This window comes from Ischnura elegans, chromosome 6, assembly GCF_921293095.1.
Source record: "Ischnura elegans chromosome 6, ioIscEleg1.1, whole genome shotgun sequence".
In the NCBI taxonomy this organism is placed as follows: domain Eukaryota; kingdom Metazoa; phylum Arthropoda; class Insecta; order Odonata; family Coenagrionidae; genus Ischnura; species Ischnura elegans.
Genome location: NC_060251.1, coordinates 71,045,008 through 71,057,650, shown reverse-complemented (window position 1 = coordinate 71,057,650; position 12,643 = coordinate 71,045,008). Strand labels below are relative to the sequence as shown.

The window sequence follows — 12,643 nt, the reverse complement described above, 5'->3', positions numbered from 1 at the left end:
GAAGGACAAAACCAAATGATGCCCGACGTTGTAACCCATGCCACGAATGAAATCACTGCCGGTAATATAGGGTTAAATATTTCCTTCTCGGCCCACGCCGCGAACAGCGAAGACCCCCGAAGACCGGGAAAACAACGATCGATCCCTGAACACAAAAGCCAATACGGACGAGACAAGATACACTTTTACTTTTCTCCAGGAAGGCGAAAGCAGAACCCGTGCGTGGCCAAACCCAATATCACGTGGGGAAACGTGCGTCCTGGACGATGTCGACCGGTCGAGTGATCCCAAGGCGGGAGTCGGCGCGTGGAAAAGTCCTCACCGAGGAGCGAACCACGCGGAGAGGATCACGGGAAGGGGGATGGGTCGCAAAAGGGCGCACCCCGCTCCGTGGTATGGGGTGGTCCAGATCGGAAAGCAGAAGTGACTACGAGAGAAGAAGTGATGGTGGGGAGAAGTCGTCTTCTCTCCTGAGGATGTTGGAAAAAGCAGACCGCCTCGGAGACAAAAGGGCGAACCACTGCGCACGCAAGCCAGGATTGTGTGGGGAGTGTGAGGTGACCGCTTGAAGAGTAGGGTCAGGTGCGGGGGTGGGATTACGAGCCCGCGAAAAAAAAGGGGCAGCCGCCGACCCACCCCCGTTGGAGTCTCCCGAAGACCCCTCCGGTTCTTTAGGGTGTGGGGTCGCTGAAACGTCATGACCAAATCCATGGGCCCGTACCGCAATCCCCCACTCCTCTTTCCCCTAGTCCCCCACCCCACGGGTGATCAGCCTCCAGAAGGCGTATATAAGGGCCTCGCCTCGTCTCCATCGTCACCTCACAACCGAGAGATCCTCATACAGATCCAGTGGGATTCACTCCGAGTCGAAGAACTACACGCAGTTCAACTCAGCCAAGATGATGGTGAGTACGGCATAGGGCCTGGCTCTAGTCTTAATACCCCATCCTAAAATACTCCATCCTAAAATACTCCATTCTAAAATACCCCATTCTAAAATACTCCATTATAAAATACCCCATTACAAAGTACCCCATTCTAAAATACCCCGTTCTAAAATACCCCGTTCTAAAATACTCCATTATTGCATACTCAGCTCTAAATTAATCCATTCTAAAATAATTCATTTTTAAATACTTCATCGATGTGAGGATAATAGTTTCCCGGGTCTCCCATAAAAATGCGCATAGCACAAAGTGAACTCCAAGCATTGATTGGGGGAAGTTTGATGTGTTACCATTTCAGGATAAACGCATCGTGTAATTTATTCTAGTCTGTGATTTAGTTAGTGTACATTTAAATCATTTTTTGAGGGATTCATTTTTGGAGGATTCAGTCATTTTCAAAGCAAACATCCATTGATTTTATAAAATTCTTTAGATTATCGACAATACATATCTTAGCAGCTATTTTTTCAAGGATTTGTATTTAACTTGGAATTCAAGCGTTTTATTCAATATTAGCCCAGACGAAGTGCGAATGTGAGTATAGTATTAGACTAAGCTCCTGATTTGGTTTATTTTGGACTTTTTCTGAAATGTTATAACTTAAGGCTAAAACATACTGCAGATATTATTTTCCCGACAGTAAACCGTGATAGTCGATAGCTGAGAACTCAAACCTTTCGGGAATAATATCTTCGCATAGTTAAGTTTTCTTTAAATACGTGAGTTATCTAGCAAAACGCAATAGCATTAGGTTTCAGTTGTTTAATTTCATTATTTCTATTTAGTTTATTCCAATGCAGTTTCTAAGGGATTTTTCACTGTATTTTATCCATAAAAATGAAGAGAATATTTTACGACCGCACTCCGAAAAGAGCTCATTGGACTAATCTGCGGGGATTTTGAAAAGCAGTACATTACAAATTTATTGGCATTACTTTGCAAGCCTTACGTGGATATCAGTTTTCACTGCAACGCCTTTTTCATTCAGAAAGAGACGTTAAACTTTCGGAAGATGATTTCATCATTTCATGATCATTATATCCCATAATTTGTTTTTGTAGAATTTACTATATTCTCAACCAACTAGACAATCGATTTTGTGTTTAATACGTCGAATTTCCACTAATGACGACACAATTTGTTACAACCTTCCAGGCAGCAACCAAGAAATATTCTTACCATTTTGGATCAGCCGTTATAAAATTTCACCAATATAACAAAAAAGTATTTCTTTCAAAGTTTTACCCGAGACAAACTCGTAAGCTTTTGGTATGTTTGGTATAGTACGTCGTCAAAACTCTTCCATCACAGACGTGATCCCATGCACATTTGAACTGAATCCTTTCCTTTGAATTTTTACACTCCAAGTTCTAATGATTCAATCTTTGATTTCATTTTTGCTTCCACACGTTTGTATTTTAAAATTTTCAGAATATACGATCTTATTATTTGCATAAGTGCATGTAAAATTATTTATACTTTTACCTCATGGAATACTCTTTTCGCCCCCATTCATTGGCCATTTTAGAATTAGACTGATATTAAGTTAGGGCTAAAGGCGTTTAATTTGGCAAATTTATAAATAAAATAGGATTCCCTTATGTGAATATTACTTTACATAATTCGATCTGTATGATATATCGGTAAGACGGATCATAATGCCCTTATACTCTACGGTTTAACGGAGTTCAAAATAGTTAGGTCTTTCACAGAAAACAAAGCCTGTAAAGGAGACAATTTAAGTACTTTTTTCATAATTTTTTTTCTTTAAGCATTTTTGTACTTATTAGTCTCATAATGAAAACCATAATTTACAAGTATTTTAACATTAATTTAGCACCTACAGATGTGATGTTTAAAACATGAACTGAGCAAAAAAATTCAGGCAAAAATAGTTTTATTGGGCCTTTCATTGGAAATTCGCTAAACAGAAATCTATATTTCTCCATTTTACCGAAAAAAAGACGTTTTTCTCCCATTCATTGCTTCTAGGCTATTTAACGACAATAACTAAATGAACAGCTCTTACAGCGATGAAAAATACGCAGATTTTGCATCGCAATTGATAATTTGACAAAGTCGTAAGGAAATTGCCTTGCCAGATATCTGCTCAGGGCGGGTCTGGAGAAAGAGAGAGTGAAAGTTAAAGACGAGAGGAGCGGTCTTCCCATTCTTTAGCGAAGCACAAAGGATTTATTAAAGCGAATGGGACAATGTTTCAGTAAAAAATGGATTTGGGTCATCATCGTTTGCATGACGCCTCGCGGCACTCCCTGACTTTGAGCACGACTTCCTGCACCCTCCTTACTACCGCATCTTATATCAGCCTCTTCCATTCACCATCTACTACATACCTCCCCAGCACCGACATGTGCGGCATGGGATTTGCCACTCCTTTCCAATCATATTCACTCCCCTCATTGTTCCAAAAGAATATCTTAAGGTGTAATAAACGCTTATATGGTGCTTAACGACTATTCTAGAATCATTACTTAGGCTCTTGAGAGTTGGTGTTTGGAAGAATTGACTTAAAATTGGCAATAATGAAATAAAACTTACACTTCGCTCTTATAGAAGCATCCTCAGCTTAAATTTAACAAAGTTTTCTGCTTAGCGTTTTTCGGGAATGAATACTTGAATACAATGCATAAGATATGTAAATTAAAATTCAAAATAGCATTTTCTTCGATACACATTTCGATTTTACTTAAAGAAGCTGTTGTATTTGAGTTATGCAATTTCACAGTAATTACAAATACAATATTTCCCTTCTTTAATCGTCAAAAATAATTTAGTAAACAGCATCGAGGGAGATTGTTAAAACTTTTTCCATACCAATACGGAAAATTAAAAAAATCATTCGTACATTCGTACATAATTATTCATTCTCTATTAGCACAAAAGTAAAATGGACATTTATAACGGAAGTGCAAAACAAGAAATTCTCCTCGTCAGGCATAAAAGCCAACATGTTTTTAACTTAATGGACGCTTATTTTCCTAATAAAACCATCGTTTGCACAATACTAAGTTGAAACTAAACATTTCTTCTCTCTGGGTTTCTCTTTGCAGAAGATCGCAGTCCTCGCTTTGATGGTGTCGTGCGTGGTGGCCGCCCCACAGGCGCCTCTGCCTCCTCCGCCCGGAGTCAACCCTCGCTTCGCCCCAGGCACCTTCGTGCCCATCCTCGAAAAGTCCTTCGACCTTAGCCCAGATGGATCCTACACCTTCCAGTAAGTACACGGTAGCACCCAATACCGGAATAGACCTGTATTTAAAAATCTTCGCGTCACAATTCCAATTGTTACACGTTCAGTCACCTCCCAATTTATTTTTCAACCAAGGAGAGTCATACGTTAAATTTTTAAATTGGTAAAAACTTTTGTGACGGCCCCATAGGTGGTCTATGTATATTAATGCTTTTTTTATGTGGTATTTTGAAAAATACAAAATTCTTTCCGTAACTTATTAATATAAAATTATTTAAATTTTGAATTAATGCCATGCATGCATAAAGCGCATAAGTTTATACCACAGAATATATAGAGTCAAGTAATGCTCAAGATTATAACTGCTCAATGAGGATGATAAAATAAGGCAATATATTATCAAAATCCTTAATGGTAATCGATTATTCAACCGTCAAAATTTTATTAAAATAGAAGACCGCGTGCATAAAAAAATGGGGTTAAAGGCATTGATTGAAAGGAATTGGAAAAACGTTGGCACAGAATTTTAAACCCTTTAATTTAAACAATCGCAAAATTTATAATAAATTTTAGAATTACAACATCCACTCGTTGAAGTCTCCAAGTCTAGTAGTCATTTTTGCGTCTAAATAGTCATCAGTAATTCTGAAGCAAGTCGCTCGTGTCACCTTAATTCTCACAACTTCACGACAGCCAGTTGAATTTGCCTGTAAATATTCTGTTAACTATTTTGCTTTAAAACGGAGTCGCACTTCTTCCCGCAACTTTATTTTGAGTCGATCGATTAAAATTGAGTACTTAAACATTGCTTCTTCCTTTTTTTTCACCTAAACTCAAAGAGAGCTAGCAGCCTTTCATACAAAGCAAACTTTATATTAGATTTTTTGATACCAGGTCATCTTTGGCAAAAATACATGTTAAATGAAGTCTACTCAATTTAGCGATACGGTGAAAAGGTTAGTATGGCTTACAGTTGGGACGGAGGGATTTTTGGAGAAAGAAAGCCTTTCCAGGTTGAGGGAATTCTCTCAAGTTCCCCATAAGGTGACACCCTCCGACGTTTCGTTCTCGATTTAGGCATTACCTTCCCGGAATAATGTATTGAAACGACGATCACGTGCAATTTGACCCAGTGGAGATCCCGCGAAGAATTCCTTCATCTAGGTCGCTTGGAATTCCTGTGATCTAATTTCAGAATCCAGATTGCTCACGAGATGCTCCTCTATACTCTCAGAGGAAATTGACTCAATTTATAGACGACGATCTGATGGGTAGATTCCTATCGTACCGCCGAAAGGTGTTCAGAGGAAATAGTTAAAGAGTCGTTTGTGAAAAGATTCGGGATTAGCCGATGCTCAAGAAAAACCAGCTTCTCCTGCCCATGGCCAGACTGAGCATGGGCCGAATAACCATGGGGTCAACATCTGACATTCACGCGCAGGCCCTCGGCCTCATATTTTCGACTCGCTTTATATCACGTGCCTCTAAATTGAACCTTTGAACCCGCAAATTTATATCGCCAGCCACCGAACGGCCCTCAAAAGCGGCACCGTAAAAAATAAAATGGGATTGCGTCAGAGTATACTCGACGCAATGTTTAAATCTCTGCTCAACACAGGGATTTTTACGCAAACTTTTTCCCACTATTCTGAAGCTGGTGAAAAATAGGAAAACAAATGAGCTGGCTACTTAAAGAAAAGTAAAAAAATTGTTCTTAAATTCAAAGAAAATGTTTTCCTTTGAAAACACATGATTCACTATGAGAATGATATTATATAAATTACATATTGTATAAAGTCTACAAGTAAAAATAAATTGATCGCATAATTTTACAATATGTTAATGCATCCCATCGTAAACTCTTCCTTTACCAGTAAATCTAGCATACTTGTATCCGTCATACATCCTTAAACAGCACCTTATTCGTTTACTTGAGAATATTTAAATCTCACTAGTGAGTTTAATAATAAGTCATCGATCAATGCCTCAAAATACCTTCCATAAACTATAAACCCTGAGTTTATTACGTAATTTCATAAGTAGTTTCACAATTTATGGCCTTGGAGAAGTTATCATAGCTGCATACGTTAAAAACCCATGCTATATGTAATTTAATGCCAGATAAAACGTAATATAACTATATCCCTTCTTCATCCATTCACGAAACTTAGCTAACTTGTACCATGCTGAGTTTTCGCCATCGTTCATAGCGCGGGCGGTAATTGCCACGGAGCCTGCAGGGATATAATTGGAAGCCTTTGGAGACTTCAACGCTCGAGTGAGCTCGCACCGAAGCTTGTGAGACTGAACCCCGCACGGGTCGGGTCACGCCTAATGAGCAGGGACAAAGAAATGGATTTCATAAAATCCTCTGAGACACTTGCGGAGTGTTGCTGGCGCGATGGACGTAACAGCGAGTGAGATAAGCGAAAGAGGAGCTCAGAGTGGCGGGGAAAGTGGATGGGCAGGATCTTCAGCGGGCGGGGAAGGAGCATCCGGAGGAGAGTGACTCAGTGGGGGAAAGTGGATGACGAGGTAAAGATCGGTATAACGCAGAGTTGGACGCCGCTGAATCTGGAATAGGGGAAGTGGAGCGGTGAAAAGGGGGTAAAACGGTAACACGAGGGACACAGCAGCATTTTATGTGGTTAAAAGTGTAACTAAGAAGTGGGTTACTCTGAGATATCACAAACGAAAAGAAGACCAGACTGGAATAGAATTAAAAATAAAGGTTAAGTCATGATAAAGATGTATCCACCGTTTTCAAGCCAAACTTTTGCATGTCTCTTTATTTTTTCGCGACAGGGTCTATTGCAGTTTACTCATACGGACACCTAGACGTAGACACATTGCCTCACTATTAACTGTTGTTGGTGTGGGCTAGATTGCATAGTAAAATATAAAGGAATAGGCATAGCCTAGCCATAGGATAGACCTAAATGTATAACAGATTACAGCGCGAATATAGCTTATTACGAGGCCAACGAGATCTACCACGTGCTTCAGTCCATTCAATTTCACCGTCTCTTAAATCTCGCGGAAGGCCGGAAGGATAGAGCGTGGCGAAAACTAGTGAACTTTCTCGCCGAAGTCGTGGGCAATCTTGAGAGCAAGACTTAATCTGGCGAGGTCTTCGTGGAAAATTTAACCTTTTCACGAGATTCTGGGCAGCTTTATTGGAACATCTTAGGGGTTGAGGCGGGAGGAGGATACCGAAGGTGGACGGGATTACAGGTGAAGTCAGGAGTAAAAGATGGCTAGCTGGACATTCGTGCGTCCAATTACACGGAGACAAGTGGTCGTTATTCTACAGTTCCACTTTGAAAGTTTTCAATAATACATTTAATAGATTCCCACATGATAGTATATAAAACCCATTTTTTTGGCAAAGCGGCTGTGATCTTAACTCAAACAAAATTTATCTTTCCATGACTACGGGTGGGGAATTTATCTTTCCATGACCATGGAGGGGATATGAGTGTCTGTCCCCTCCATGGCTTATTACATGGTGCGTTATATACAGAAAGAGTGGCGAAATATTTTATCTTAACTTTCTCAGGTAATTTTGGCAAGTAAATGAAATTCAGATGAACTATCCTAGGGATTTCAACGCGGCGAGAGAATCAATGATAACCAAAGTCTTGGTGTCCAAGTCTAGCCTGTTATATGGGTGAATAAGATATATTTTTAGCCTATTTACCCTCATTTTGAGGGATAAGCAGGACTTTGAAACGCCGATTACATGGGCCGCCTAGCCTCACTGAATACCAAGTAGAGTTTCATTCATTCATCGGAAAATACTAAATATTAAGAAGGCTTTAACCAACATTAAATTAAATTTCAAAATAAATTTTCATCATAATAAGATTTTGCTGTAGAAAAATTGGTACGCCATTTCTCAATTAATTCTCTTACAAAAATATATAGGTGCTTTTCATGATGTGTCAACATGTGACAAGATCCGGCTCGCTCTTAGTGAATTCCGTTGCTGTTGAATTACCATTGGCGTGACAGAAAGGCAGTAAATTTAAGAGCTTAGTTCTCGTTTTTTACGGCGCGCTCTCATGGGATGTTCCCAGAGATTCTCTACCGAGAAATCGCGGAATTCTGCTTAGGATTGCGTCGGATATTGGGTTTTATGAAGGGTAAATAAAACTCGTCCGACCCATTCCACATCTCTTATGTTATGGATGTAGAGTTTCATTACCTCTGGTGCCAGCCATAGAGCTAAAATACCAACTGCTTATGGAGCTCTTACTTTGCCCGCCATTAAATATTTGCTTACCTCACGTTTCACAAGAATATCGCGTAATTTCAAAGGTCGAGAATTGAAATTAAAACAGACCACCGCTTGTTAAAGCAGTTCATGAGTTCATGGATAAGGTATTCATGATAAAGCCAATGCGGAACTCAAAACTCCCTTTTTTAAGAAAACATGCAGGTAACTACATAAGGAATCAAAGACAAAAACAATTAATGTAACGTAAAATATTTTGGAAACGAAATTTCCAGCAATGTATTTCAGATTCACGTAACAGCACCCCTTTTGAACTACTACTAGTACACTACTTAATTGTATGCAGTTCAATTTTTCACTTAGAAGCACTGACACCACTATCGCCGGCAAAAATAAAAGTAAACGAAGGTGAGTCATTACAGCTCTATAGAGGAAGCCATCCCTTATAACGTATTTAAAGAAAAATTATTTTAAACCGCATACAGATAAACATAATTCATCTAAATCGCACTGAAAAAATCCATAAAAATAGAAACAATTCCTTAGACAATGAGAATTGTATGCATTATTTCAATATGAACTCAATGGGAGCGACATGAAACAGGGATATTACCAATAAATGTTGCTGACACTTAGTTTTCAAGTGACGGCCGTATAAGCTCACTTATGCATACACATCATGCAATGAACTATTTTTTTATCTCAAGGTACGCTTCTGCTGATGGAAGCTCTCGCCAAGAATCTGGAGCTATCAGGAACCCCGGCACGGTAGCTGAATCAAATGCAGTGACTGGGTCTTACTCCTACGTTGCTGACGATGGATCCACCGTGACCGTCAACTACATTGCCGATGAGAATGGCTTCCAGCCCGAGGGTACTTCAATCAACCCAGCCATCACCCGCTCCGTTGCCGCTCAGGTGAGCCTAGTTTCAATCAATATTATGTATCAAAAAGTCAATGAAGGAGATAAGATAGAATTGCATACTTGCTTTCCCGAAGGTTTATATTTGAGTTTAACTCCTTCCGAATCTATTCGTTTGATTAAAAGACAAAAAATAATTATGAGCTCATTCGGGCTGTGTTTTTTTCTTAAGGAATAACTAAACGTTCAGCGAACTTGCAAGGCCCTCTATGAAGATACGGATTAGGCTATTTCATTGTTATTTCCTTAAAAATATATAATAAACCACTTGCTTGATTTTTTTGTCCCAAGTAGTAATTACTTATGAGCATTGAGAGACAAGTGAACTAGATAATATCATAATTAAATCATAACAGAGGTATTCTTAAAAAATCACGAAATCTTATAATGCCTCAATGACATACTCGACTAGATTGAGGTATGTTCTCTTGTATTCGTAACTTTAAAAAGAACCAATTTTTATACTAACTTAGGAGCTCACCTTAGCGATCCCCTTCATTTACCGCATATACGCTCTATTTATCTAACCCAAATATTTCATTCGTATTAGACACTACTACCAGAAAAAAGCTATCACATTTATTTAAGGAACTAAAATGTAAAGAATGAGAAATACCAAGAGGAAAAATACTCTAGCCGTTGCCGCTTCCACAAAAAGTAATTATTCCCAGAGTTGTTGTGAAATGCTTCTACTTTATTGTAATACTACAGCGTTTCACCGAGTTCCAAAAAAATCACATTTAAAATTCCAAGACATTCGGCCCTTTAATGAGCATTATGTTACACCTCGTGTATTGTTATGGGGACAAATGATTCTTTCCTCATTTATCTTTCCATTTACGTAATTGCATGAGACACAGCAACGCAGGGTAAACTACTTGAAACCAATAACGAAAGAAAAAAGAGTTAAAAAGTAAATACATATTATGCAGAGCGTGACGTAATTGACCATCATAGGTTCATTATTTCATCATTTATTAACACCAAGGCCTATACTATAGCTCTTCCCTCATCTATCCAAATCAGTCTTCTGTGGCATGATTCATACGCATCCTTACATCTAACCAGCAGATAACAGCAAATTGGGCTGGATATCGAGTAGTATTTGCTCATGTAGCCAGTGCAGAGTAGTTATACGTGAGGCTAACGACTTTTAGCAGAAAAGATACCCACTATTATCAAGGATAGTGTAGAGGTAAAATTAAAGAGTGAAATAGGAGGTAATCGCAGTGAGAGTAATTTTTCTAATGCTCCGCTTCCCCACAGGTCCAGGAGGCCGCTGCGTTCAGGTCTGGAGTCGTTCCCGCACCCCTTCCCGTCCCAGTCCGAACTGCTCCTCTGCCCATCCCCGCAGCCACCGTTGCACCAGTCGCCCCAGTTAGGCCCATCGTGCCTCCTGGCGTCAACCCCGCCTACTACAACCCGGCCATCTACAACCCCGGCTACTACAACCCCGCCATCTACTCAGGCTACCCCGGCTACCGCGGATACTCCGGATACAGGGCCACCGGCTACCCCGGATACAACCCATACTACAACCCAGCCTACCCCAACAGGATCATCCCAGTGCCCACTCCCACCGCTGAGGCCGAAACCAACAAGGCTTAAGCATTGACGAACCCCTGAACCCCTGATCTCGCCACGTCCCAGGAAAAACCCTGCTGCCACTTGCCTTCGTCGCCACAAGCATGCAATCCTGACGCTGTCCGACAATCGCCCAGGCGGGAAGTGATGGCCTTTCAAAGAGCACACAAAGGCTATACACCAGCGAGCGTCACCAGTGGTCATCCTTGAAGAGAAAGCAGCTCTTTTTTTAAAGTGACATGGTGAAAATGACTCTGGCGTGCTTGTGGTTATTCCGCGGATAACTTTAGCACGAAAACCACTTCCATAAAGCTCACTGGACGATTATTGAAGTGTATACGCGCAATTCCTCACCCCAAGCATAGAAAAAAGTGATGACAGTGTCTCGTTAAACTCAAAACTTGTCTTTTTTGAAGATTCTGCTTGAAATTATCAAGCCAGAGTGTTATTCCAAGGTTTCCTTACTTTGTAATCTTCCCTTTACCATGGAGTCCATTTTTATTCCCTTTCTTCCTCACCTCAGTTCTTGCAATGCTCTATGAAGGCAGGCAGCAAGGACAAACGAACATTAATTTAAGAAAAAAAGTATATGCTTTCTCCTCTTGCATTTATTCTAATCCTCCTATTTCCCATTACTACCACGTGACAGCGGATATGGACATGTATAAGAAAAAACGCAATTGCATGGCTTTGGAAAAATAAATCGATGGTTTTAAATGAATAATTAATTTCTTGGAAGTTTCATTTACATAAGCACACCTTTTCGTCCTTGCGCCTTATCCCAGCTCCTCAACCCATTCTTTTAATTCGTCGAAAACAATCGAAGGAAGTCTCACGAGCGTCTAATTTTTCCGGCACCAATTAACCGTGCGGAAACAGTCACGTCTTCATTCAAATCAACTCGCTAGCATTTCCTCATCACAATATTAATACTATAAAATATTTTTTTCATATTTCATTACAAATAGCGTATTGTTTAAAAGGCAATATATATTTCAGGTATGAAGATACATTGTTTTACAGTGTATGGTTGTATATTGATGATAGACTCGACCATCGTTAACTCAGGGCAATTAAGGCGAAAGCTAGAATGGGATTGTTCTCTGTTGTACTTGATATCGCAATTTATTGAAAGAATTCAATAGAGGAAAGTGAATTAAGAGATGAAAGTGAAAAATTAGTGAACGAGCTTATTTCGAGGCGATATATAAATAGGGAAATAACACCCTCTATTTGTCTGGTTAGATTGGCTTCATGTTGACATTTCAACAACTACCTCTGCTGTGTCCTCGTGGACTGCCTCATTTTTGCTCGAAATTTAATCGAACCTAAATGGAGGTCTTAGATACGTATTGATTTAAGTAAAAAATAATAGCTTTTCCATAATAAAGTCACTATTCGCAGAGAAGTTGGAGCTTCGCTGAGGGCTCCCGGTACGTGCTGCGATCTGGTGGTTCCAAGTGTAACTATGACTTGCGCTATTATATTTCTAGAAAGATTACACTAGACTATTTTGTAGCCGGTTACCATGGTTATATCAAAATCAACAAAAATTGACTCATCAATATTTTTCTTAGCCCTACATAGAGCTCAGGTAGATGAAGGAGCTGCCACATGATTAGTTGAATGTTTTTAGCTACTCAATGACATTCTCTATGAACGATAGCAATTTCAGCTGTTTAAACACCGGCATGGAGCCAGTCTAACGCGGTTGGAAGCCCTTAAGCAAGGGCCTTCCACCCGC

The 12,643-nt window shown here is 39.8% G+C and overlaps 1 protein-coding gene across 1 annotated transcript; it reads left to right on the top strand.

The window, feature by feature from the left end:
• Positions 1-786: 786 nt before the first annotated feature.
• On the top strand, positions 787-11,627 carry LOC124160986 (endocuticle structural glycoprotein SgAbd-9-like). The gene is made up of 4 exons (XM_046537122.1): positions 787-905; positions 4,019-4,179; positions 9,100-9,310; positions 10,582-11,627. Exons 1-4 carry the CDS (start codon positions 900-902, stop codon positions 10,921-10,923), a joined length of 720 nt encoding a protein of 239 aa, XP_046393078.1. The 5' UTR covers positions 787-899; the 3' UTR covers positions 10,924-11,627.
• Positions 11,628-12,643: the final 1,016 nt, after the last annotated feature.